Here is a 26,290-nt window from a genome sequence, read left to right on the forward strand (position 1 = left end):
GCCATAATGTCTCCTGATAATGATTGGCTATTTAAGGCAGGACAATTCACCCTCCGACGGGGCTGGAATTCTCAGATTGGTTGATTGGCATTTTATTTAATCCCCTTTTCACACTCACCCTACGTGTTCGCTTTCGCTCTTACATATAAAGTAGAAAAATACATTTGTGGAAAAAAATCATTAACATGAGTATAGAAGAGAAAGAAACATCCGTAGATATAGGGTTACTATATATCTGCAATGTTGAAGAGAAAAAAAAACAACTTGTTTGAATTTATTCCACTAGTGTTTGAACGTAATAATATACCAATGACCGTAAAGAGTTTGCGGGTAGCTACTAATATAGATTCCGTCAATAAACCGGGGTAAGCAATCTAGAAACTAGAAGAAATTAAATACGGAAGACAGATGGCAAAACTAGCCAGCACAACTCGGACGTTTGAGGTCACATTCACTCAGAACACACATTCCAGCATGTACCGATTCGTTAGAAATTCCGCATGGACTGCATACTTGCTACTACTACTACTTAACCGTACATGAATCTCCTACACATTCCTCTGCGGAATTCCTAAAGAATCGGTTTTGGATTTTTATCGTATGCCTGAATTACCCTTTCAATTTGGTGATGTTTTCTGAATCACCCTGTATAGACTCAAACATAGAGTGAAAGAAAAAAAAAAAAAAAAAAAAAGTGATAGAGGGTAAGCCTTAGAACGAGAGTTTAATGTTTCAAAACTATATTTTCTAGAACAAGGATTTTAAACTTTTTGAAGCCCGCGGCCCGTGAGATTTCTTTTTGTGAGTTGAAAAGCCTGGTCCTACGTACGAATAATAGGAAATAAATGGCGAAAATGAAACACTGCGGGCCCGTTTTGATTCATGTTAGGGTCCGGTGGTTGTGATACTGATCTAGAAAATCGAAATAAGTTGTCCACTAAAATATTTGGTCAAGTAGCATACTGGTGATAGGTAGGGAAAAAACGCCACAAATCTTATTTTCCAAAAACAATCACGTACTACGTAAATGGGTATACTAAAACGATAGACCGACTGAATAAACGTTTCCAATTGGCGTCCTGCCAAATATGTTTCGATCCGATACATGACAGGTGCGACATTAAATCTCTTCAAATGCGATTTCAAAACGAGCATTGAACTGGACTTTTTAGACATTTCCGCTATCCGAGGCTTATGCGGATATTATCTAGAGCTGATACAGTGGAACCTCCCATAATGGACACCTCCCGTTAGCGGACACTTTTCTGATTCCCAGTCCCGTGGAATAGGGCTTTAATGTATTTCATTCCCCACAAGCGGACAGTAAAATCAGAAACTACTTTTGCAAAACTAATTTATTAATTTTCGTTCATTAATCAAGGCTATCGTATTCAACGGTGATTATGCATAATCCCAAGCTCGTATTGGTAAATATGATAATCCGACAATCAATTACTTGATTAACGGAACATAACTATGGTCCAGGATGGCGATTCCGAATGGTAATGTTAGTTTTGGTTGCATATATTTATACGTGTGGAGAAAGCCGACATTACAAGATTGATAATGTCGCGAATGTTTTTATCTTCTTTTCATACTTACTTTAATTCAATTTTTATTCCAAAATGTGCACGTATCGTGTACGGGAAAAATAATTGATTGGTTTAATGAAAAGGTTATAATTTTTTTTCATATTTATCACTTTCCATTTTTATTTGGGAATTATGCGTAATCGTTGGTGAAAGTGGTAAATGCAGTGGAATTTCAAATCAAGATTTCTTGTATTAGGACAACTGGTGATTATGCATAACCAATGCACCGCTGTTCACTTTTACACACACACTTTCGCACATATACATTTTAACATCAACATTTATAGGAACTAATCGCGACCGAATCCAAAAACGTCGTGTATAAATGTGGAAGTCGTATAAACGAGGTTCAACTGCACATCGTACCTTCCCCACTAGCGGACAAAATTTTTGGTCCCATGGGTGTCCGTTATCGAGAGGTTCTACTGTACAGTGCAATAAACTTCGGGTGACCTCGGTAGTAAGTACAGTAGGACCTCTTAAATTCGGACTTCTCGGGACATGGGTGATTCCGGATTTGGAAAATCATCCGAGTAAGAGATATTAAGACAAAGTTGATGCAAAGTTTTATTTAAAACTGTGATATATGTGTTATATATTTCAGTGATGTATTTCTGTAAAATATGAATCGGTGGGGGAAAAATGCAATATACATAGGGTGACCATGCGTCCCGTATTTCTCGGGAGTGTCCCGGTTTTTCTGACGGTTCTAGTTTTTCACGTATTTTCAACGAAGCCAACTTGACTTTTTTATTCTAGAAATTAACATGTAAAACCATCGTCCCCAGAAATTACATTAAGTAAGAATATTAATCTCCCATATATTTATCATGTTTTTTTTTCATTTTAATTCACAACACTTAAGTGGAGCTTCATTAACCACATTTGGAGAATTTATTTTAGCACGAGTTAGCAACTTTGCTTATTTTTGGCATCATATTTGGCGATAATTGGCAATGTTCCGTATTTTCCAGCATTTCGAACCTCAATTTCCCGTATTTTTCTCGAGCAAATATGGTCAGTCTAAATATACGGCAATTATAAGCATTACAGCCAATTCACTAGAGAACCGTTGATTCCAGACAAAAATTACTTCCAATTAGAAAATTCGCGAGAGGCGCGGCCACACCGGTGCAGGCAACAAATATAAGAATATTAATTTTCAGACCTCCAAGTTCTTGATTTACAGTCGAATAGGTAAAAAAACAGTCCTTTCTTTAAATAAGAAACCATTACAATCGAAGCTTTTTGTACTGCCATCTATGGAGAAATATCCTAATTACAAAATACGTAGACTGATAATAACGGTAAGTCAAGGGACTGGATTTACAGAGATTTTTTCAAATATTTAGAAACAATAGTTGATAAATTGTTCCGAAAATTTGGTTGTGTAAACCCTATGTGGTGTTTACTCACGTGATTTACATTCAGAAGATATTTTACCTCAATTATATCAAGAAAATCACATGAGCGAATTCGAGTACGAACTTGTGATTTACGATTTGAGAGAGGCCCATGCCAAGAACCTGGGTTCGCACAATGTACAGGAGGCCAAAACAAATATTTCTCCTCCCCTGGGGGAACTTATACGTAGCATAACGTTTCAACAACAATATTCCTCTGAAAAAACAAGTATAGGGACAATAACTTGTATATTTAAAACAAAATTTTGGCACCTACTTCTACACAGGAACATTGATTCTTCTCTCACGATTTCATGAATGTTCTAAAATTTTCTTAGCACCTATTAAACCACTTTTTCTTACATCCTTGCATTTTTATTTCGTAAATTGTTGCACAGAATTTTTCACTTATCCTCTTTGAACTTGTATATATACACACACTTGGCACCTACAGTATTTAATCACTTTCGATCATTTCTCGTGTATTTTGCAATTTAATAAACGTACACTGCTCAAAACAATTAGGGGAGCAAGCAAAAAAGTGAAGAAAACCGTGCGAGACAGCCACGTATTGGCATACATTGGATAGTACACGCGTATCAATGCACAATACAGAAAAAATACGTAAAAAAAATTTGGAATTAAGCTTTAATTCTTTGAAAATATGGAAAAAACATGAAAAGATGATTTAGGGCAACAATTTGGTTACATGTAAACGATTAAAAAAAGTACTGTTTAGACATGATGCATGAGTTTTAATAGGGCGTGTGGTCTCCTCGAACAGCTAAGACTGCTGCACACCTGTTTGCCATGGATGCGATGAGGTTATCGATCAGACTTTGCACTTCTTGAAGAGTGGAACAGTATTCCCCAATCTGCAAGTCTCGGACAGTAACAGGTGGCCTTGGTCGCGCAGCAATGCGTCGTCCGAGCATGTCCCAAACATGCTCGATTGGATTCAGGTCAGGAGAGCACGCTGGCCATTCCATACGCTGTATTGTTTCAGCTTCAAGCATGTTCTCCACCAGACGAGCTCTATGCGGTCGGGCATTATCATCCTGGAAAACAAAGGAATCTCCAATGGCTCCAGCGTAAGGGATGACATGAGGTCGCAGTATCTCGTCTGCATACCTTCGGGCCGTCAAAGTGCCATTCCGAATGATATGCAGGTCCGTACGTCCGCCTATGCTGATTCCACCCCATACCATCCAACCAACTCGTCTGTATTGTGACCTTTCACGAACGAATGCGGGGTTATTTCGAGTGCCCCTGTCCCTCCATACCAGAACACGTCGGGTGTCACACTCCAGACTGAATCGGGATTCGTCTGTAAACAGCACTTGGCTCCAATCACATTGCTCCCAATCTCGATGCTCAGCAGCCCATCTTCGGGCCTCACGGTGGCGTGGGGTCAACGGAATGCGGACCATTGGCCTACGTGCATAGAGCCCTCTCTCATGAAGCCGATTACGTAATGTTTGGCTGGACACCCTTCGTCCTGTTGCCAAGAGCAACCGTCTTTGCAGCTGCGTAGCATTCTCTGTTCTGTTTCGACGGGCTGTTAACCGTATATACCGGTCATCAGTCGCTGTAGTGGCGCGTGGCCGACCTTGCCCTGGTCGACGTCTAACATTTCCTGTTTCTTGGAATCGATTCCACAGCCTTGCAACAACACTTCTGGCGACTCCAACAGCGTCCGTTGTGTTTGCCCGGATTCCAGTCTGCCTATAACACGCCATGCCATGGATTCCAGTAAATCACGTTGTTGAGACATCCTCAAGTCACCTTGTCTCAAAAAACAATACTGCGCAGTCGAATTTCACAGTTACGGCAGTAAAACAGACGTTTCTGCAACATCCCGATTTCTGCCCTTATCTCCTTTTTCTGGTTTTTGACGTCATGAACTTTGATTTGCATATGAAGTTTTCTTCTTCCGTTTCCTGCTAGGCTTTAAATTATGGATGATTCATTTTATGTTACTTATCGGTATACATCTTTGCGTAATTTTGTTAAAACCATGTGCTCCCCTAATTGTTTTGAGCAGTGTAGTTAAGTTACTATTAGCTACTGTTTGTTTACGTTTTGATATCCTTGGCATTATTTAGTCCACTTGATTACTCGAGGACAAAAAGGGGGGCAGTTGCCCTGGCTTGTGTATTCGGTGCCTAGCAAAGGAATGAGAATTACTGGTTGAATGACTCGCTGATAAAGCGCATAAGTTTCGCTGGGATTGACGCGAACGTAATTCAAGCGAACGTAACCAACAGGCTTGTTGGCTGCTTTTTTTTTTTCAAGTTTTGTAAAAGATCCAAGATGTAATCCGGGCCAAAGACAAAAATTTCTGAGGCCCTGTCCACCAGATTTCGACAAATTCTCTTCTCATACACTCTACAAAATAAGCAAATTTTAGCCATTTTTGAACCCCCCCCCCCTTGTCAGCAAAACGCTGACCTCCTCCCCCTTGTCAGCAAAATTTCGTCATCAGCTCTACCCCTCTCAATCCTAACTCAGATTTTCATAAAGGGTGGACGATGACAAGCATTATCCAACCCCACCGCTCCATCCTCGTCATTAAAAGTCAGCAAATCGGAAACCCCCTCGCCTCCATCGATGATGACTTAATACTTGAACGGCCCCAAACCCAAAAATATAGTCTTTCTTTAAACCTTCTTATAGACCTCTTTACCGCCTGTATTCCAATAATCCGACCATAAGGCTGGGCATGGGGACATGGCCGTCTTAAGAGCATCATGGGCTCCCGGGCCAAGTGATTTTTCTGAGGTCCTACCAGGCAAATTCTTGAAAATTTCAACCAGATTTCATTTTTATGAGGCCCCTTTTCTCTTGAGGTGCCCGGGTGGACCCATGCCTTAAGACGGCACTGCACGGGGAGAAAAGTTTGGATCTGGTATGGCAAAGATACTCCACCTGTTATTTTCAAAGTTTCATAAGGGACCGTTCAAGTATTACATAAGCAAATTTTTAGCCATTTTAACCCCCCCCCCCCCATCAGCAAAAGCAAGCAAAACTCTGACCCCCTCCCCCCCCCCCTTGTCAGCAAAATTTTGTCAGCACTGCCCCCTACGTCTTAACACATATTATTGGGGATCAGAAACGTACTCGGCCACGACCACCTAGATAACCTAGATAAGCGGCATATTTACAGATAACTTAAATGACCCATGGCGCAATTGCAGAGCATTTAAGTGGCCGGTGGCACATTTTCGGAGCACTGAAGTCGGCCTCAAAGATCACTTTCATATTGAAAGGTCACTTAAGATCTCTTGGTAGAGATCCCTTGAGTGACATGTGGCAAAAGTTTAGAGCACTTAAGCGGCCCCCCCGGTGCGGCTCTACATCACTCTCAAGTTACCCGTGGAACATTCTCAGATTACTTAAGTGATCCCGGCATAATTACGGGTCACTTGAGTGATGCGTTGCACAGTCCCAGAGCACTTAAGCGACCCGGAAACATTTCCAGAGCACTTGAAGGATTAGTGATCTCTAAATGTTTCACTGAAGTGGTTCTGTAGGGGACTTATCAATAGGTAGAATGTTAGTTCAGGTGTCCAATAATTATCAAAAGGTTTTTTTTTACGTTTTTGGCGCACCGAATAAGACGCCATTAAGAATATTTGATATCTTCATAAAGGGTGGTTGATGACGTAATCATCATCCAAACTCCCCTTCCCCCCTTGTCATCAAAAGTCAGCAAATTGGGAAATCCCCACCCCTCCATCGATGCTGAAGTAATACTTGAATGACCCCTAACATTTAGTTGAAAACATGTTATCAGCGAAAAAAAAATTTACGTTGAAAATAGGAATTTTCAGAAGAAGCGTTTATATTACGTTCATATAAACGGCATATAATTTTGAAGTAAACAATTTTGTCTTGTCCGGAACGTTCCCCTTACCCACTTCCATGAAAGAAAAGGGCCCCCCCATTTCTACACTGATTCGTCCCTGGTTTCGTAAATTAGTCTGTGCCCAGGGACGGTTCTTGGGTATGCGAGTCGCACGAGACGTTAGAAAGATGCCGATACCGAGTCGGAGGGGCGAACATTTTTTCTTAGGCATTGTTAGGACTAATTGGGGAGCAAGTCAAAAATAGGTCCCTACAAGCTCCTGTATATACTATACGGGCCGAATTTTCAATATATAAAATCAGTGAATGATTAAGAGAATGTTTTTCAAATTACGTGAAATTAGTCCATGGCGTCTTAACAGGTGGGTTAATAGGGCAGGGCCTTGAATCAAACGGGGGGAGGGGGCGCGGCAGAAGGCAGAATTCTCGAAGGGTATCCATAATTATGAAGTCGGTTTAACGAATTCTGAAAAAAAAAAATCCAATTTCAGAATTATCCTCCACCAACAGAGGACTAATTTGTATATTAATTTCAGATTCTGAACATGACTGAATTTTTATTAACCTCTTCACGTATAGGCTTTAGGCAACCTGAAATGGCAAATTAGAACCATATTTTCTAGAGAACAGGTTTCCTAGTTTTAAATTTTCACGTATGAAAAAAAGAGGAAAGAAAGAAAAAATTGGAAAAAACACAATATATTTCGTACTCATTCTCACCCTTCTTTAAGTACTCTTTGCCTTATAAATATGCATTTTTCGTGGGGGGAAAAACACTGAACACAGTAGTATAGTAAGGACGGGTGGGGGGAACTTCCGTTTATAACAAAAGCTTCGCAATGATAAAAGATTTAAAATACCAGGGAGAGTTGGAGTGAATGACTTGCATTTTTGCCGAGATATCTCGTCCGTGATCGTTAAGGGGTTAATATTTGTAAAATAGGTTCATACTTTTACATATGTTTATAAAATTTCCAGCATTCCATACTATATCCTATCAGAGATATCGAATTCTCCCCCCAAAATCACAGCACATAAATTCGTGGCTCAAGAGTGTCTTGAACTGGGTCTCCGGCTAAATAAATGGTTCAAATGTCCCTGAAAACCTATTATGCGAAAAATGGATTTATTACCGGATTATTAGTGAAATCCGTTTCCTGAACGATCCGTTTCAGGAGCTTTCGCGACGATTACATTGAGAGCCCCTGGTTCAAAGTGATAACGTATCCTACGACGGTTCTCAAATTTCGTTTTCAACGCAATATTTTGGAGCTCTACTCACCGGTTCTGCTGCTGTTTGCGAAATTTCTCTTCCAACATTCGTAATGAGAGTTTTAATTGATCGACAACATCTGTACATTCTTCTGAATAGGCCATAATTTCATATTCGATATGGAAGCGTTGGAAAACAGTTAACAAATCGCGATTCTTTAGCTTAGAGCGATCCATGGACGGACGCGTGTGCAGACGAGGAGCCATTATATAACAAGGTCCTTCTCATGAGGCGCTGGAGTCGGTACCTGCTGACGTCACGTGTGACGTCATTCCACTGCAGAACTGACTGTGCCTCGCTTTGCTGTTATCTTGTGAATAACGGTAGAGTTTGAACAATCCCTGTACTGCCCATTGTACTGAATTATTTTTAAAATTATATCTTCGATTATTTTCAGCAATTATTCATATATTCATTGGCCTGCTTGCAAGCAAGCAAGGTCAACGTTTAACGTTATTTGGATACTTTTGCTACATCAAAGTATGTGTCTAGGATCAACGGTTCGCCAATAAAATCCCTGAAGTCATTCTTCCGCTTTTTCGAGGCTTAGTCCATCCTGGACTGAAGTATGTTGTAAGTATGCCTGAGGACAATACCCACGGAGGGACACAGACTTGATTGAAGGGGGAGCAGAGAAGAACTACGCGTGTCTTCGTTGGCATACGTGTCTTGAGTTATGAACGTTATATGTTTTCATTGGATGAACGCAGGTGTCGGGTAGATATGATGGAAGCGTTCAAAATTTTCAACGGGATATATAGGATGGACCATGATTTATTAATTCGTTGTCAATCAATTGCTTTCACAAGGGGACACCAGTACCGTTGGATAAGGAACAATTCTAGGTTATGGTATCGCAGAGAATTTTTCTTTAATAGGGTTGTTAATAAATGGAATAGCTTATCCCCGGAGGTAGGAAATTGTAACACAATTGACACGTTTAAAAAGAAATATTTTAAAAGAAAAACATGTTGGGGTAAATCGAGAAGCTATTCCTTATTAGAATTAGACAACCATAAGTATTCTCATGGGGGCGGGCGGCAGGCATTGTATAATACACTCATGTTCATAAATTAAGGATAATTCAGAATCACACGGAAATCTAAATCTAAAGTAAAAATTTCACCTGTAGCGTTATCACACACATCTGCAAGAATGATATGCAAATTTCAGGAAGCCACCAGATGATGCCGATAGTTGCGTCACAATGACGAGGGTGTAAGAGGGGGGTATATAAGGAATGGTGGCAAAGAAGTGAAATTGTTCACAAGAGTTCTGTAAGGCGCTCAGTGCCATAAGCGAATAGTTATGACACAGAGGACGCATGTGGATGATTTTTTACGTGGTAGAATTATCGGCCGCCTGGAATGTGGGCGTACTCAGATGGAAGTATCCGAGGAACTTGGAATTGCCCAAAGTGTCATCTCTAGGCTTTGGCAACGATTCCAAGATAACGGAAATGTCAGTAGACGTTACAGTACAGGTCGCCCCCGAGTTACAACGCCGAATGAAGACCGGTATTTGGCAGTAACTGTCAAAAGAAGCAGACGGAGCACAGCATCCGACCTGTCTCGTCAGCTATCTGCAGCCACGGGTACCACAGTTTCAAGGCAAACCGTGTACAGATGTTTGGGAGATATTGGTCTATATGCTCGCAGGCCTGTCAGATGTGTTCCGCTCACGACAACTCACTGTCGGCAGCGATTAGCCTGGAGTAGAGAACATGCAATGTGGACATCGTCACAGTGGGCTTGTGTGATGTTTCCCGACGAGTCCAGGTTTAGCTTGCAGTCTGATTCACGTCGGACTTTCATATGGAGAACGCCATATATCCGTTACCACCAACACAACATCATTGAACGACACCGTTACGGTGGTGCAGCATTGCTCGTTTGGGGTGGAATTGTACTGGGTTCCAGAACAGATCTGCATGTTCAAACCGGAACCATGAAAGCCCAAATTTATCGGGACATCATTCTGGAACAACATGTACGTTTGTTTAGGGGTGCCATGGGCGCAGAATTTGTGTTTATGGATGACAACGCCCGTCCTCACCGAGCAAACATCGTAAACGAATGCCTTGAATCTGAGGATATAACCCGTATGGAATGGCCAGCATTCTCACCTGACTTGAATCCGATAGAGCATGTGTGGGACATGCTTGGCCGACGAGTTGCAGCCCGTCAACCACCTCCTACATGTGTACCGGAACTTCGGAGAGCATTGCTTGCTGAGTGGAGTGATCTTCCCCAAGATCAGATCGATAATTTGATACTCAGCATGCCTAGGCGTTGTACGGACTGTATTTCATCGCATCGGAGACATACAATGTATTAACCATCATACCAAATATGTAATAGTAAGTTTTTGCAAAGGAGATATTTCTTACAATTGCTCCAGGGAGCAAAAATCGTAGTTTTTATGAATGGTATCATACATTCACCATCGTTTTTGTTCTTTATCTTTTGTTTAATAAATGGGCTTTATGAATTAGTAACGTTTGTTTTGTTTCTGAACCTTTATTTGCCGGAGCTGGCATTATCCTTAATTTATGGACATGAGTGTATTTCATCATGTATAGGTCTTATATATAGTTTACAATTTCTGTAATTGCATTCTTAATTGGATTCCTGTGTTTAGAAATATACGACGTCCACATTTGTTATGGGCAACTCTTTTTCATCCAACTCATTGGGCATTTCGCCTGTTGTGGCCTTGCATTTGTATTTATAAAATGCGGCAAGATAAATTATGGAATTAACCCTGTTTATGTGTTGTGGGCATGATGCTCATTATGGTGAGACTTCTATAATGGAAAATCGACTTGAAGTTGGAAACTAGAGGAAACTATCTTCAGCCGATTGGAGGGAATGTTACGTTCACATGTCAAATAATACTTGTTCACGTGATCAAACGCTCGATCACGCATTCTGTGGATTGGGGGGGGGGGAGTGGTTTCCAGTGGTGGCACAATGTGAGGCGACATCTAAGTTTAGCTTCAGGTCCGATAGAACTGTTGTTTGTCCGTGGCTGGAATCAAATATGCGGATCTGCTGGCAGCCTCCACGGTGGTAGTCGAGCATTTTGCCACTCGCGTCCATAGGGAAGGAGGGGCGGGGGGGAGCGAAAGCCCTTTTCGTGCAGTGAAGAAAAATAGTATTATTGCAATGTGCCGGAGGGCGGACATCCGCACTTCATTATTCACCCCCTCAGTGATTCGACATCCCCTTCCATTTGAAGAACATGTAACAGCTTACGTGCGCTATGCCCCCAAAAGAAAAATTAAAGATCGAAAGATGTTTCGAAGTTTTTTTGTGCATTTTGAAGCTCTAGAGCTGGGTTCACACCTTCCGCGCTACGCGAATCTGAGCTGTGCAAAAACCGATTTTATGGGAATGTTTACACAAAGGATTTGGGTTGAACCAGACCTTTTTCCCTTCTATATAATTTATCATTATTAATCTGCGATACTTTGTAGGAGGTCAGAATGTGTATACCTTCTCGTTCGCGAACCGAGTACGGAAATGTTTGACCCGGTCCTGCCTATGTCCAACTGCTCCAACAATATCCTAATCCGGTCGCAGTAGCTGCTGTGATCCGTGTACATGTGTTGCAATGTACATGCTGTGTATATGAATTTGCAATATACTTTCTACACTGGGAGCAAACGTAAAAGCATTAAAAAAGCCCAGGCTCTCTTCCCCTCTTGGTTCTTAGTTTCTTTAAAAGTCGACAATATTCACTCTCGGCCGAAAGACTTTTTCAACGGATCTAAGGAACGCACCTTACATTAGAAGAAAATTCTCTCTTAAATACATTAGACCAGTGTTCTTCAACCGCTGGTCCGTGAAACATCACCAAATTTACAAAGCCGGTACATATTAGGGGGGAGCTGCATTATTCCGGGCGAGAAGAATGCTTTTTAAAATTTCTAGTTATGTAGCGAAAAATTGGAGATTATAGCAAATATTAGTGATGGGGGCGGGCATTGGGAGGATACAGGTTTATCCTTATGACCTTTATCATTTAGATTCGAATTTTATTTCATTTTCCGGTACCAATATTTTTGTATAGAATAGCAATCAATGCCCATGAATATTGCTTGAAAAAGGGAAGCTTCACGTTGTACGACTTCTGCTGCCATCTATCAATAAAAATAATATTACTTTTATTATTAAGCTCATTTTTAAGAGCTGAAATTAAAAATATGCAAACATTTATGATCTAGAAACAAAAATATGACCTTATAATTGTCCCAATATTTTATTTTTATATGCATATATATATTTAAGTTACTGCTACTTATATATTGAAAAATGAATAAAAATTAATTCATTGGTTGAGAACTTAATAATGCGTGCTGATGATTGTGTCGTGAACAGTCGTCTTTGTTCGTCGTCCCGGAAGTGTATCATAACACTACGGAGTTCTGTGACCCTTAGTTTCATAACGCTACGGAGTTCTTCGATCTGTTCCTGAATACACGGTGTCTCAACGTGCTGGAATTGTGCTCTCCCCCAGTGCTTATGTCTGCCCCTTTTTGTTGTTTTTTCTCTTACTGGTAGATCTGCTGTTGCTGAAATGGTGATTCGCACATGCTAAAAATGGGCCGAATTTGTCCATATGCGAGCTCTAATCTATCGATTGTCAAAAAATTATCCCAATTAGCATCTGAGGCCAGTGAGACAAGATTCTGAATGAATTTCGGGATTTGTTATTGAGTTATGTCAAGGAGAAGATGAGAGCGATAGCTTTAACCATATTGGTGATAAATGCAACTAGGCAAAAGAGTTCGATTTACTAATAGTAATTGCTGATTTTATGTGCTGGGAAACCTCTCTTAAGGAGGATAATGAAAAGTATTTTGTTAATTTTGTAACCAATGCTATTACATATTTTGATTCGCTGAATCTGGAATCTTGTAAACATAAACAGTCAGCAAATTTCAAAAGGGTGAAATGCTAAAATCAGAGGTTAAAATTAGAACAAAAGGTAAAAAGAAAGTTAAGAAAAAGGACGGTACAGATTTTTGTAACAAGATTGAGAAAATGATTTTAGACAATCACAATACATGTGATTCAACAGAGCAAAGTTAAATTCAATTAGACTGATAAAAAAAAAAAAAAAAAAAAAAAAAAAAAATCACAAATATAAATACTGGGAAGTATGGTTTGAATCCCAAAAGGGTAACAAATGCTCAAGCAAAGAAACGTTGTCTCTCCAAGACCAATCGACAAATAGCAGTGATAACACAGAGGGAACGAGCATGAATAGCTCTGAAAGGATTCAGACAACTATTCCATACAAAGTGAAGCGGAAATTCGTGAGATTGGGAAGGGGAGGGGGGGGGGCTTCTGGAACAACCAGAAATCATTCAGTGTCTAGTTCCCGGGAAACATACACTTCTACTCAAACTAAAAATAATAAGACAGATATCACAAACAAAACAGAGATATGACAAAAAAAAAAAAATTAATGTACTAGAAGTTTGTGTTACTTATGTAAACAGTTCAATAAAAGAACTCAAAACACTAAAGAACCCCCAGTGAATCTTGGTGCTAGTACTTCTAGAGCTAGCGCCCGAGTGGCGCAGTGGTAAAAAAAGATGGTAGAAGCTCGTCTTCCACTATGAAGGTTACCATCAAGGTCCATGGGTTCGAATCCGGGCATAGAACATCAGAAGCAAGTTCTTTACCTACCGAGCTTAGGGCGACCAACGATGGATGGAGCCTTCATTTCCCACCCAACTCCACTGGTTGGAAATTGCCGTATGGCGATATATGACCGGAGTTGGCGTGCGGTAAAGTAGTACTTCTAGAGCTCGTGTGGTGATACAAGCAACTTATGATGACATTCAAGAAAATAGCTCAAACATTAATTCGGTTCCCTTGCAGGGAAATTTTGAAAAGGATGTGGAAAACAACACTGAGGATACTGACTTCACAATCGTGAAACACAAAGAACACAGATACAAATGGCATCACAAATCATATCAACAATGTTGCAAATGCAAATACCGTAAGAAACAACACTAGCGGAGAAGCGAGGTATCCCTTCAATAATTCTATTTGACTGAGGCAAAAAAGTTTCTCCAAGACTGCAGATATTTAGAAAAAATGTGACATTCCACAGCAATTCAAAACCACGGCAAATACTCTAGTTTTCAGGTGTACACTGAGAATGATCATTGGATAGTCACAAAAATATTTGATGAAAAAACTTTAAATACTGCATATGCCAAGTGAGAGAACCGTAAAATTTGTAATTCTGGGGACTTCCAGCAAATGTGGATCTCAGTGAAATCAAAAAAGACTTGGAAACAAAAACATTTCATCCAACATGAAGCATTACCACACAGGTAGGGCTTTCCCACTCTTTTTGGTTGAGGTCCCCATCTCGGAGAAAGAATTTGCAAATATAACTGAAATTGCATAGATTAATATTGAGATCGAACGATAGAGGGACCCAGGGCCCCCTTCAATAGAGGGAATGTCAGGAAAATGGACACAGCTCATTTCGCTGTATAACTTTTCACGCCCATATTTGTTTCACCAGATCTAAAAGGGACCCCCCCCCCACGAACAGACCCTCACTCCAACAAATTCACCACTTGATAACCTTGATGACAAAAATTCAGTGACACATGAAGGGCCAATAACAATTAGCCCATCTGCTCAGCCTAAGAGATGGAATTTCTAATTAGGGTACAGAAAGATGACCAAGCACTTACAATAAAACCAGAAGAAACAATCTTACACATCACTATAAGAACTGGAGTGCACCCTCTTGCTAAAGACAAATCAACGGCGCTAAATATGATTGAAGCTAAGTTATTGCTAACTGAAATGCATGCAAAGAAAACCGAGGCGCTGCATCAACAATTAACAATCACAAATCGCTTCAACATTACCTCAACTTCAGACGTGGACTCTATTAGTATCAATGAACCAACTAGTAATGAAGTGCAAGAAATAATTCGATTAATCACAACTATCTCCGCACCTACAAATCAAAACAAATGCCCCACAATTTTTTCAATCTGTTTTCCTTACTTGCTCCAAACAATTCAGAGGGGTCAAATACAATGAGACAAATGAACCCCAACGAACAAAACAGAACAAAAAGAACAAATTACAAACTCGCAAGAATTTAAAGTACTGAGTGAAATCCTTAGTGGTCTCCTCAGTGTGCAGCCGGTTTCTCCAGTAACAAAATAAATTTGCTACTCCAAGCTTTGATTACTATTCTTCTATACCTAACAGTTAACACAGCACCTAACACCATGGCACGGTAATTGTGTATTATGGAGTGGATCGCAAATGGTCTTAGAAACAAAATCGACGAACTGAAAGAAAAATTATTTAATAATCAAATCGACATTCTGCTCTCTTAAAAGTGAAACTTAGCTTTTACAGAGTCAATCAAACAAAATTAACGGATAAAAACCGTTATTTTGGAAACTTTTGGAACAACGGATAAAATTGCAAGAAGATTGCACAATCGAAGGTGTGTTAATAATTCCGGTTAGACATGACATTCCATTTAAGGACATCACACTGCCTCTCTCCACGCAAATGGAAGCAATAGCTGTAAATATTCATATCAACAGAACAATATTAACTTTCTGTGCTATTTTCAAGCCGCCACGTAATATTGACATCCCTCTCTTGTTGGATCATATTTTCAACACTATACTAGTGTTACCAAGCCCATGCTTGTTGGTGGAGACTGGAATTACAATACACAAATACAACGCCACAACAGGCAAAATGCCCAACGAGGTGGCTGATAAAAAGATGCCCATAAAAATATGGATGTCATATATTTCAAAAATACAGCAACCCCATTAAAAATGCAATTAACACAAATTATAAACAATATATACACATGATAAAATATTATACAATGCCCATAAAGAATACTTATGGTTGTCTTATTCTAAGAATGGATAGCTTCTCGATTTACCCCAACATGTTTATCGTATTTCTTTTTAAACGTGTCAATTGTGTTACAATTTACTACCTCCGAGGGTAAGCTATTCCATTTATTAACAACCCTATTAGAGAAAAATTCCCTGCGACACCATAACCTTGCATTGTCCCTCACCAATCGATACTGGTGTCCCCTTGTAAAAGCAGTTGATTGGCGGTGTACTAAAAGTTCATGGTCCATCCTATCCATCCCATTGAAAATTTTGAACACTTCGATCATATCTCCTCGACACCTGCGTTCATCCAATGTAAACATATTCAAAAAATGAAGTCTCTCTTCATAACTCAAGCCCTGTGTGCCAATAAGGACACGTGTAGCTCTTCTCTGCACCCCTTCAATCAAGTCTATGTCCCTCTGTAGGTATGGTCTCCAAAACCTTACAGCATACTCCAGTCCAGGACGAACTAAGCCTCGAAAAAGCGGAAGAATGACTTTAGGAGAACGCGAAGAGACTTTTTTGAAAATGAGACCAAGCATTCTATTCGCTTTTTTGACAACCGCTGAACAATGTTCAGAAAATAGAATTTTTTGCAGTAGGGGATATAACAGCTGTAGGTATTATGGCACTTGAAATTTATCAGCCAGCAGCAAGAAAAATAAACCACATATGACAATATAACAAATATCGTTCATATTCATGCTACATAGCACTTTAAAAAACCCACACCTAATTTTACTTCGAAATTTATAGATAATTTTATTTTTGCTGGATAGGTGGCAGCACAAGCCACAACGAAAATCTGTTGACTGCGTATATAATAGAGTAAATATACACCAGTGAGTTAGGAAATTTTTATATTATTTTTTGCTAGTTCGAAAAAATTATTTCTCATTAAAACAACGAAAATCGTTATTGCTAAAAATTGGCAATTGCGGGAAATGAAGCTGGGAAAAAGAGCGTGGAGGGAATTAATCTTCATTTTTATGCTGAAATATGCAAAATAATGCTAAAAATATGCCTTAAATTCTGAAGACAACTGAAAATCATGAAAAAATGCACTATCGCGTAAAAAATAGCGGTATATGCGAAATGGATAAAAAATATGCAAAGTGATAGAAATTCTAGCCTTGGTTATTACTTTTACTTCGAATTTTCTTTAAAAAATATCATTTGGCTGTTATCAGAAACTCCGAGACCTAATGCCATCACATTAAGCGACATGCATTGTACTTGATTCATGGGGGGGAAAGTTCTGTTATTGATGAATGGTGATACTGACTGACCATAGACCCCGTATTTTACGAACATTCCTGTAATTTCGGCCATCGCACTATTTTTTTCTTATGAAATACCGTTTCCTACTCCCTCATTTCAACGAGACTTACTTGAATTTTTGAAATCAATCAAGATTTTCACCACTAATAAATTATGACTATCATAATTAATTTTATCAGTTATTTGTGAAACAAACCTTACTTTGGTGAATATTTGTCATACATTGCGACTTGCAATAGCCTTCTACGTTCTACGATCGACTACTTTCCCTTGATTTTAGCGATAGAAATGGTTAATTTACTTGCCTTTGACAATTTTCTTGTCTGTAATTGGCGATATACCATAACTTTTTTGATAAAAATATGGTCAGCTCAGTATTTGTCTTGTGTTATTGATACTTTTCTACCAAAACCCCCCTTCGTGGGCTGAACGGAAGACCTTGGTAGGGGGCCGCATTCGGCCAGCAGGGGGGGGGGTCTGCACCCCTACTGATGACCGCATTGTATATATATAATATTGCAGAAATTGTATATCTGACGTCAAATATCTGAAACGCTCAGATTCCGGACGTTCTCCATAGGGCAGCGGTTCTCAAATTGTCAACTGCGGATCCCTTGCCCGATTTATGGTCCATCTGCGGCTTTCCAGAATAGTTCGAGAGAGATAGATTTTACCACATAAAATAACTACTTCACGGTGAACAGAATAGATTTGTGTGCCTATTGGTGCCCCCGACAGAGGATGGCGACGCACCAGTTTGAGAAACACCGCCATATATGGAGTTTCTTCAAGGAGGATATATGCCGCCATATATATATGAAGGATCTTCAAGTTCTTTAATAGATATTGCCATTGTTCTTTAGATTTTTTTATGTAACAATCTTAGTGAGACAATACTTAAAATTATATATTTTGTATGCATTATCAGAAACATATGGTAATATAACGGCTAAACTCACTTATCGAAGACGAATCTACCACGGGACGTTCTCCGTGCATGACCATGGCTAGGGTCACTCTCGTTGGTGTCCGTGCTACCGGTCAGCGAGAACTTTGGCAAAGGTTGACGGAACTTGAGATCGATCCCGCTCTCTTGCGATATCGACGACGTCGGCGATATGAACACATCATTTTCTTTGTACTGCGGACTCGAAGGAGGAGTCTTATTATTATTATTGGCAACGTCGGCGTTCATGGCGACTCTGCAAAACAATCGGGATCATTTAAAATCTTGGGAAAAAAATTCGAATTTCGGGCGACAGAGCAGAGCCCGTTTATGGCTCAAGATTATCTGCACAAGAACAGTACAATGTTTCCAAAAAACAAAAATACGGAGTACTGGTACATTTATAAATATGCATCAATGAAGTGCGAGAAGAAAAACAATTGCTAGTTACATGATTTACTGAGCTTTCTATGAGCTAGTTTCGATGTAGGTGATAAAAATAAAAAGATGCAATAAATCTTTTTCGAAAAAAGAGCTTCTCTTAAAAACACCTACCAGGTCGGGGAAAAACTCTTACGCAAATATACAGGGGATAAAAATGAAAGCGTTCTTAGCATAGAATTTCTCCTTTGCGTTGTTTGTTACTTTGTGGGACACAATGAAATAAAATAAACCCCGAGTGGTATCGAAGTGTTTTACGCCAGTCGATTTCGGCAATATTGATGGCATTTACAAAAAAACGTCGTTGCGAAACGAATGTATTATATTCGAATGCGAATACTACAGCCTGTATGACACATCTCTGTATTCAGATACGCGTTTTACTGCAAAAGATTTGTTTCAGGATTTCTATACAAATTTTCGAGTCATATATTTCTCATTCTGGTCTGATTCTACAAGGCCAGTAATATAAGCGGGTTTCTAATAATGCGGGGAACAATAATAACAATGTAAAATGGCAGTTGAATAGTTTATATATTGAAAATTTATGCATGATTAATATTAATAAAGCTTCTCGAATAAATCAGACGTCAAAAATGAAATGAAATTTATATTTAATTACCTACAATGATCACAATACCAAATTTTTACTTTTCGTTGGGAAAATTATCGCCCTCTATTGACTCAATAGAAAACAATAATTAATTATGCTTATGAAAGACAACTTGAATTAAAGTACCTACACCCAATGTATTTACCTTAAGGGGGTTGGTGCACGCAACTTTTTAAATACTATAAAATTCTTCTTCCACCTGTACTGAAAATATTTAAATGTTTGAATATAAACTTTTGGCAGCAATGCACGTTATTAAACAATTGTAGTTTCTATATCATTATTTTGTTCGCACAATGTCTTATTCTTTTTCCTAAGTTTTTTGATCCTATTTCCCAATTTCAGCTCAGGATGGTGGAGCTCCGTAGATGGTGTCTCGATGTGTTTGTCATGTCGAAAAGTCAACCTAATACTGTGCTTACAAGTAGTAGTATTCAACTTATCATATGTCGCATCCGACACAACTCTGCCTCTTTTGAGGTAACGGGAGTAAGGTGCTTTGCATCAGTCCGGGGTTGTGAGCGGTTCTATCTATCATATGTCGCATTTATTTGTCAGGTGTGTTAAAATTTAAATTTGAGGTGTATGATGTATTTGTATCACTTATGTGTGTGTACCATTATGAGTTATTTTTCTTTATTTATTTTTTGTAAGGCGAAAATGATAGAATTGATAATTATTATACATGTATAATACGCAAATAAGTTACGTACTTGATCTATTCAACGAACGATGACGGCGAATGTCAACGTCAAGTATTTAACATTTATAGCCTCCTGGGAGGACGGTTGTCCCTTGGGGGCACATAATGTATGCGCTCAATGTTCTTTCCTTAGTTTTTGGTTCTTTCATTTTATTGTCCTGTTCTATGAAATGTTCATGTCGATGTCACCTGTTGTAGAGAGGTTTTACGTTTTTCTCGGCAGTCAGCATTATTATCACGTGCCACCAGATTTACGCTGTAGTCATCTCTTCTAAATAAGCGTTGTTAGTACCACCAGAAAACGCATTCATGAGCATTTATTGGCCCCACACGCAGTTATAATTTTTTCTTGCTTTCAAACCGAGCATTCTATTGCTACAGGCAATTTACTACCGAGTGAAAATGTGCCGCAATTATAATTCACTAGATGATTAACGATATTCAGTTGATTATTTCGCGTGTGTGGAGAAATTTGTAAAACAGGTGTGTAAAAACACGTAAATTGGGCGATAAATTCTAGAGTTAATGACAGAAAATTTCATAATTAATAAACGAATAGCTGCGTAATTGTTGAAATGATTTCAAAATATACTGAGAAGGAGCTAATTTCAGAATAAATAAGTCAATTATTTTCGTCCTGTTTAATTCGGCCCCCTCAATTTCTGTGAAACTATCACCTTAAATTATATGGAAAACGCCCTGTAAAATTGTATTACATGAACAGCCCCTCTGTGAGTTGGTGGCTCCGCGAGATTCATGGGCAATTTCAATTTCGCTGGCAGTGTCTGTCAAGACCCATGGTAGACAACACCGACAACCTCATTTATTTGTCGGTGCCCAGATTGTGCAAAAACAGAAGTTTTTGAAAAATGAGTAACATCTCAAATAATAAATATCTTCACAACATCCAGTCTTCCGTATATCTTGTATTAACAAGTAGCGAGCGACATTCATGTCATAAATTATTTTATAATTTAAAATTTATGAATTAAAAATGAGAAAAAAATTGAAAGATGAACAATTCTAGCATCAATGAAAATTCAGGATTGATCGGAGAAAAAAAATCCCAGAAGTGATGAAAATTCAGGATAAATGAGAAAAATAATTACAGAATTGATGAAAATTCTAGAATGAAATTAGCTGAAGTTTAGACACTTCGTTTTTTACAAAAACAATGGATATTTGAATTGTATGTATAATTTTTTTCTCTACCGTGAGTTCAAGGGCCCACCCAAACTGCAGGGCCCGGAGCGATAGCACCGGTCGCATATCTTTAAGGGCAGTTCTGGAAATATATTTGAATTAAAACATTTATGATCGAAAATAAAATTGAGTTTATGACCGAATTCTCACGAAGAAAAAAAATTACGCGTGCGATCATCAACACGTATTGTTTACGTGTTTCCTTTCCCTCATGAAGCAAACGTTTCCGAGAATTATTTGGAAAATCCGCGATGAAATATATGTTTCGCAAAAGCTATTCCCATCCAATCAATGCGAACAAAAATGGGGAAAATTTATTCGACTAGCTCCAACGCATTTACAAAATATTCTTAAACGAAAAAAGGTTAAATCGTTGGAATTAAACTCACAAATACAGAAATGAAAACCTAAATGCGTTACTTTCTTATGACGTTATTGCAATGAAAATGAACAAATTTACGTTGATTTGATAACTGAAGATTAAATTAAAAAGTAAATTTACGCAGAATTGAGCTTTATCAGCACTGATCGAAAATCCCCACAATTTGTTGAATAAATTTTAAATCTCATTCATTTAGCATGTGAAAATGCGTTGACATTCAACGGGTATCTGAGCAACTGCTTTTAAATTCCAAGGCAACAATACCCCCTCTCCCCCAAAAAAATTCCAAGGGAACAAACATCCCCCATAAAATTCCAAGGAAACAAACATCCCCCATAAAATTCCAAGGAAACAAACATCCCCCAAAAAATTCCAAGGAAACAAACATCCCCCAAAAAATTCCAAGGAAACAAACATCCCCGAAAAAATTCCTAGGGAACAAACATTCCCAAAATTCCTAGGTTCCTAGGGAACAAACATTCCCAAAATTCCAAGGGAACAAACATCCCCAAAATTCCAAGGGAACAAACATCCCCAAAATTCCAAGGGAACAAACATCCCCAAAATTCCAAGGGAACAAACATCCCCGAAAAAATTCCAAGGGAACAAACATCCCCAAAATTCCAAGGGAACAAACATCCCCCAAAAAATTCCAAGGAAACAAACATCCCCGAAAAAATTCCTAGGGAACAAACATTCCCAAAATTCCTAGGTTCCTAGGGAACAAACATTCCCAAAATTCCTAGGTTCCTAGGGAACAAACATCCCCAAAATTCCAAGGGAACAAACATCCCCAAAATTCCAAGGGAACAAACATCCCCAAAATTCCAAGGGAACAAACATCTCCAAAATTCCAAGGGAACAAACATCCCGAAAAAATTCCAAGGGAACAAACATCCCCGAAAAAATTCCAAGGGAACAAACATCCCCGAAAAAATTCCAAGGGAACAAACATCCCCAAAATTCCAAGGGAACAAACATCCCCCAAAAAATTCCAAGGAAACAAACATCCCCGAAAAAATTCCTAGGGAACAAACATCCCCGAAAAAATTCCTAGGGAACAAACATTCCCAAAATTCCTAGGGAACAAACATCCCCAAAATTCCTAGGGAACAAACATTCCCAAAATTCCTAGGGAACAAACATTCCCAAAATTCCTAGGTTCCTAGGGAACAAACATCCCCGAAATTCCAAGGGAACAAACATCCCCAAAATTCCAAGGGAACAAACATCCCCAAAATTCCAAGGGAACAAACATCCCCAAAATTCCAAGGGAACAAACATCCCCAAAATTCCAAGGGAACAAACATCCCCCAAAAAATTCCAAGGGAACAAACATCCCCAAAATTCCAAGTTAACAAAACCCCCCAAAAAATTCCAAGGCAACAAAACCCCCCAAAAAATTCCAAGGCAACAAAACCCCCCAAAAAATTCCAAGGGAACAAACATCCCCCAAAAAATTCCAAGGGAACAAACATCCCCCAAAAAATTCCAAGGGAACAAACATCCCCCAAAAAATTCCAAGGGAACAAACATCCCCCAAAAAATTCCAAGGGAACAAACATCCCCAAAATTCCAAGGCAACAAACATCCCCCAAAAAATTCCAAGGGAACAAACATCCCCAAAATTCCAAGTTAACAAAACCCCCCAAAAAATTCCAAGGCAACAAAACCCCCCAAAAAATTCCAAGGGAACAAACATCCCCCAAAAAATTCCAAGGGAACAAACATCCCCCAAAAAATTCCAAGGGAACAAACATCCCCCAAAAAATTCCAAGGGAACAAACATCCCCGAAATTCCAAGGCAACAAAAAGAAAAAACCCAAAATTCCAAGGGAACAACTTCGTTTGCTCTTGACGTATCTTAAAACAAACACAGACCAGACGCAAAACCGGGGTGACGAGTCCACATTGCTCAAGTTCATCGGATAGTCCCGTATTTTGCGTCAACTGAAATTTTCCAAACATTATTTTGCTCTTTCAGGGGGTAGAAGGCCGATCGCCTCTTTCATCTCATCTGCAACGCGTACCACCCTTCGGGAACCCCCCCCCCCCTTTCATATAAAAATTCGGAAATGAAACAGTCCTCAAACCTTTTCCCCGCACATATAACTACACCATTGAAAAAAAAAGTATACGCTATCTATATAACAGGTAAACACAGAGTTCATTAGACGTCTCTAGAAGAGGACTCGCATCATCAGGATTTATTATTACATGGCAATTTATTTGAGAGCATCGCTCTGTTTCTTGCGACAAAACCCGTTTTTATTTTTAAAACTACAGCATTATGAAACCAAGGTTGAAGGCTTTTGGGGTTTTCCCCAACCCTAGAGGGCAAAAAACTGACTACAAGGAAAAATTGTAGCCTTTATAGTACGTTTAATTTACTTCTCGCAGGTCACTACTGGTTATTTTTTCGGTAGGTTTCATTATGGATATAATGTCAAGGGTGTCTCAAATTTGTAAATAGCTGAAAAATTCCTAGAAATTGAAGGAATTGTTATATTTGAATGCAGTTTGCGAAACCGGGGCAAAGGGTGGGTGACTGTCCTGGGCGACAAACTTTAGGGAGTGGCGAATTTTGCGGGGGTTAAAAGTGTACTGTCATGGAATTATCGAATTTTACAGTGGAGAGGGCGGGGAAAATAACGTTTGTCTTCCCCAGGGCTGGAACTAGAGAGGCAGGGGGCGTATTCCCCGTTCTGTGAAATCTCGGGGGTGGAAATTTTAGATAGAAACAAATAAAACCATCATAATTGACAGAATTTGAAGTTATGGGGGCGGCATAATCATGTTTGCCCCGGATAGCAAAAGTGCTAGTTACGGCCCTGTCCCTCCACAAGAATATTAGTTACAGCCCTAGATTTTTTTCATTGGTTTTCAAACTTTTGTCAATGTGGGGAGGTGGGGGGGCTAACAATGACTCAGGAGTGGGTGCAAGATAACATTTGCGTCACCTACCTTTATACATAAAACTGATTTTCTGCGCGTGTTCTCTATACAAATCTACAATTTTAGAACCGAAGCTGCGCCAAACTTTGCATGTATATCAAACGCTAACAAACTTGAATGGTAGGCTGCTTTAATCACTTCACGTATAAAGTTTTGGCAAAAAATTTGGGTTATATATATTTGAGGAATCGGCGATAAATCTGGTAAACTTGTGTGTTTCCCAAAGTGAGCAATGGGAATTTCCAGGGTGAACAGAACCTACGGATTTAACATGTGATCCTATGGATTCACTAGAGTTGGTGAGGGGGATGAGAAAAAAATTTCAGGAGGGCGATGGAACAAAAAATTTGGGAAACCATGAGCTAACCTAACCACACGTTAGAAAAAGGAAGAAAAAAATATTCATAAAAGGAAAACGTATAATAGATAAGATTTTTTAAAGAGTTCTTTTACATGTGTAGTGGAAAGTTACATATGTGAGGGGAAAACATCACTAATAGGAGTTTATGAGAAAGGAGGGGAAAGAAAGAGCCACTCTTCCATAGAGATAAAGGGTTACTACAAAACTTCGCGATCGTGAGGAAAGAAAACACAGAACTTGTTTAAATTGGTTCCTCTGGTGTTTGGACGCAATATTAAGCCCGTGATCGTAAAGAGGTTAAAAGTTCGTCAGAGATGGGCAAATGCCCCAAACCAGGAGGAAAACTGCCGTGCAACAATGGTTCGTGGGCCTCAACAATAATGACTATTGGAATGTTTACTTTGATTACCGTGTCCCTAACAATGTGTCTGAGACACGTTTACTCCTTCGCAATGTGGTTTGTCACTTCTCTTATGTTCCCATTAAATAGAGAGAATTCGGGCAACGTATAGCTGGTACTGTAGAAAATTAATTACGTAAAAAATTTGTGAACCTCCCTGGCAATCCCCTATTCAAATTTTGGAACTAAACCATGTGCTCCACGGATTTTTAGAGAAATGGATCGAACATAAAGAGTAACTATTGTTGGCCAAAGAATAGGTAAAAATTGGTTACGATTAAAAAAACCGATTTTTGTCGTAACACTATTTTCCTTCCATGTTTTTAACTTGGGAGGAGGTCTTGATTTCTACTAAGGCAAGTCGGGCATTTGCAGGTGGACGCCCTTACCAGACGCGGGGCCCCTTAGTCCCGATTTTATGTATTTTGTGGGAGGGGGGAATTGGGGCCCAAAAATTTATACATTACACAACATACAGGAATGTTGAAAAATATGTACAAAAAATAGTCACAATGAAATGCAAATGAACAAAAAATTAAAATGAACATTTTGAAGTGAAAAGTAAAGTTTAAAAACTGATGTAACAGTTACAGCAGCCGAGAAAATTTAAAATTTTGGAATTTATGAAAATTCTGAATTTAAGAAATCACTGTAAATGCGGCCCTCCTTCGAAAACGCGAGGCCCGGTGCCACCGCACCTGTCGCATACCACTAAGGGTGGCTGTGCCTCCATATCCCCTATAATTGAATTTATTGAACTTTAACGCTAGCCGTTCACTTAGCCTGATCACTTAGCCTTCAAAATTAGCCCTTTGGGGCTCAAATCGATCCTTCAAATTAAAGTATATCCCCTCCAATTATTTATGTATATCTCAAACAAGCAATCAAATTAAAATATTAATAGCTGTTACAAAACTCGAAATCACGGTGTGTATATATTTAT

At 39.1% G+C, this 26,290-nt stretch overlaps 1 protein-coding gene across 2 annotated transcripts in view; it reads right to left on the reverse strand.

Moving 5' to 3' along the window:
* LOC149089354 (potassium voltage-gated channel subfamily KQT member 1-like) overlaps positions 1–26,290 on the reverse strand; it is a 98,706-nt gene that overhangs the window by 70,639 nt on the left and 1,777 nt on the right. For both annotated transcript variants that reach the window (XM_089238246.1, XM_089238255.1), the window contains exon 2: positions 18,303–18,545. In XM_089238246.1, coding sequence (XP_089094372.1) covers positions 18,303–18,545 — 243 coding nt within the window. The remainder of the gene's footprint in view (positions 1–18,302; positions 18,546–26,290) is intronic.

The sequence above is a fragment of the Pholcus phalangioides genome, unplaced genomic scaffold (assembly GCF_987345545.1).
Source record: "Pholcus phalangioides strain wild (caught in Gottingen) unplaced genomic scaffold, Ppha-v1.0 ptg000002l_1, whole genome shotgun sequence".
NCBI classification, from domain to species: Eukaryota; Metazoa; Arthropoda; class Arachnida; order Araneae; family Pholcidae; genus Pholcus; species Pholcus phalangioides.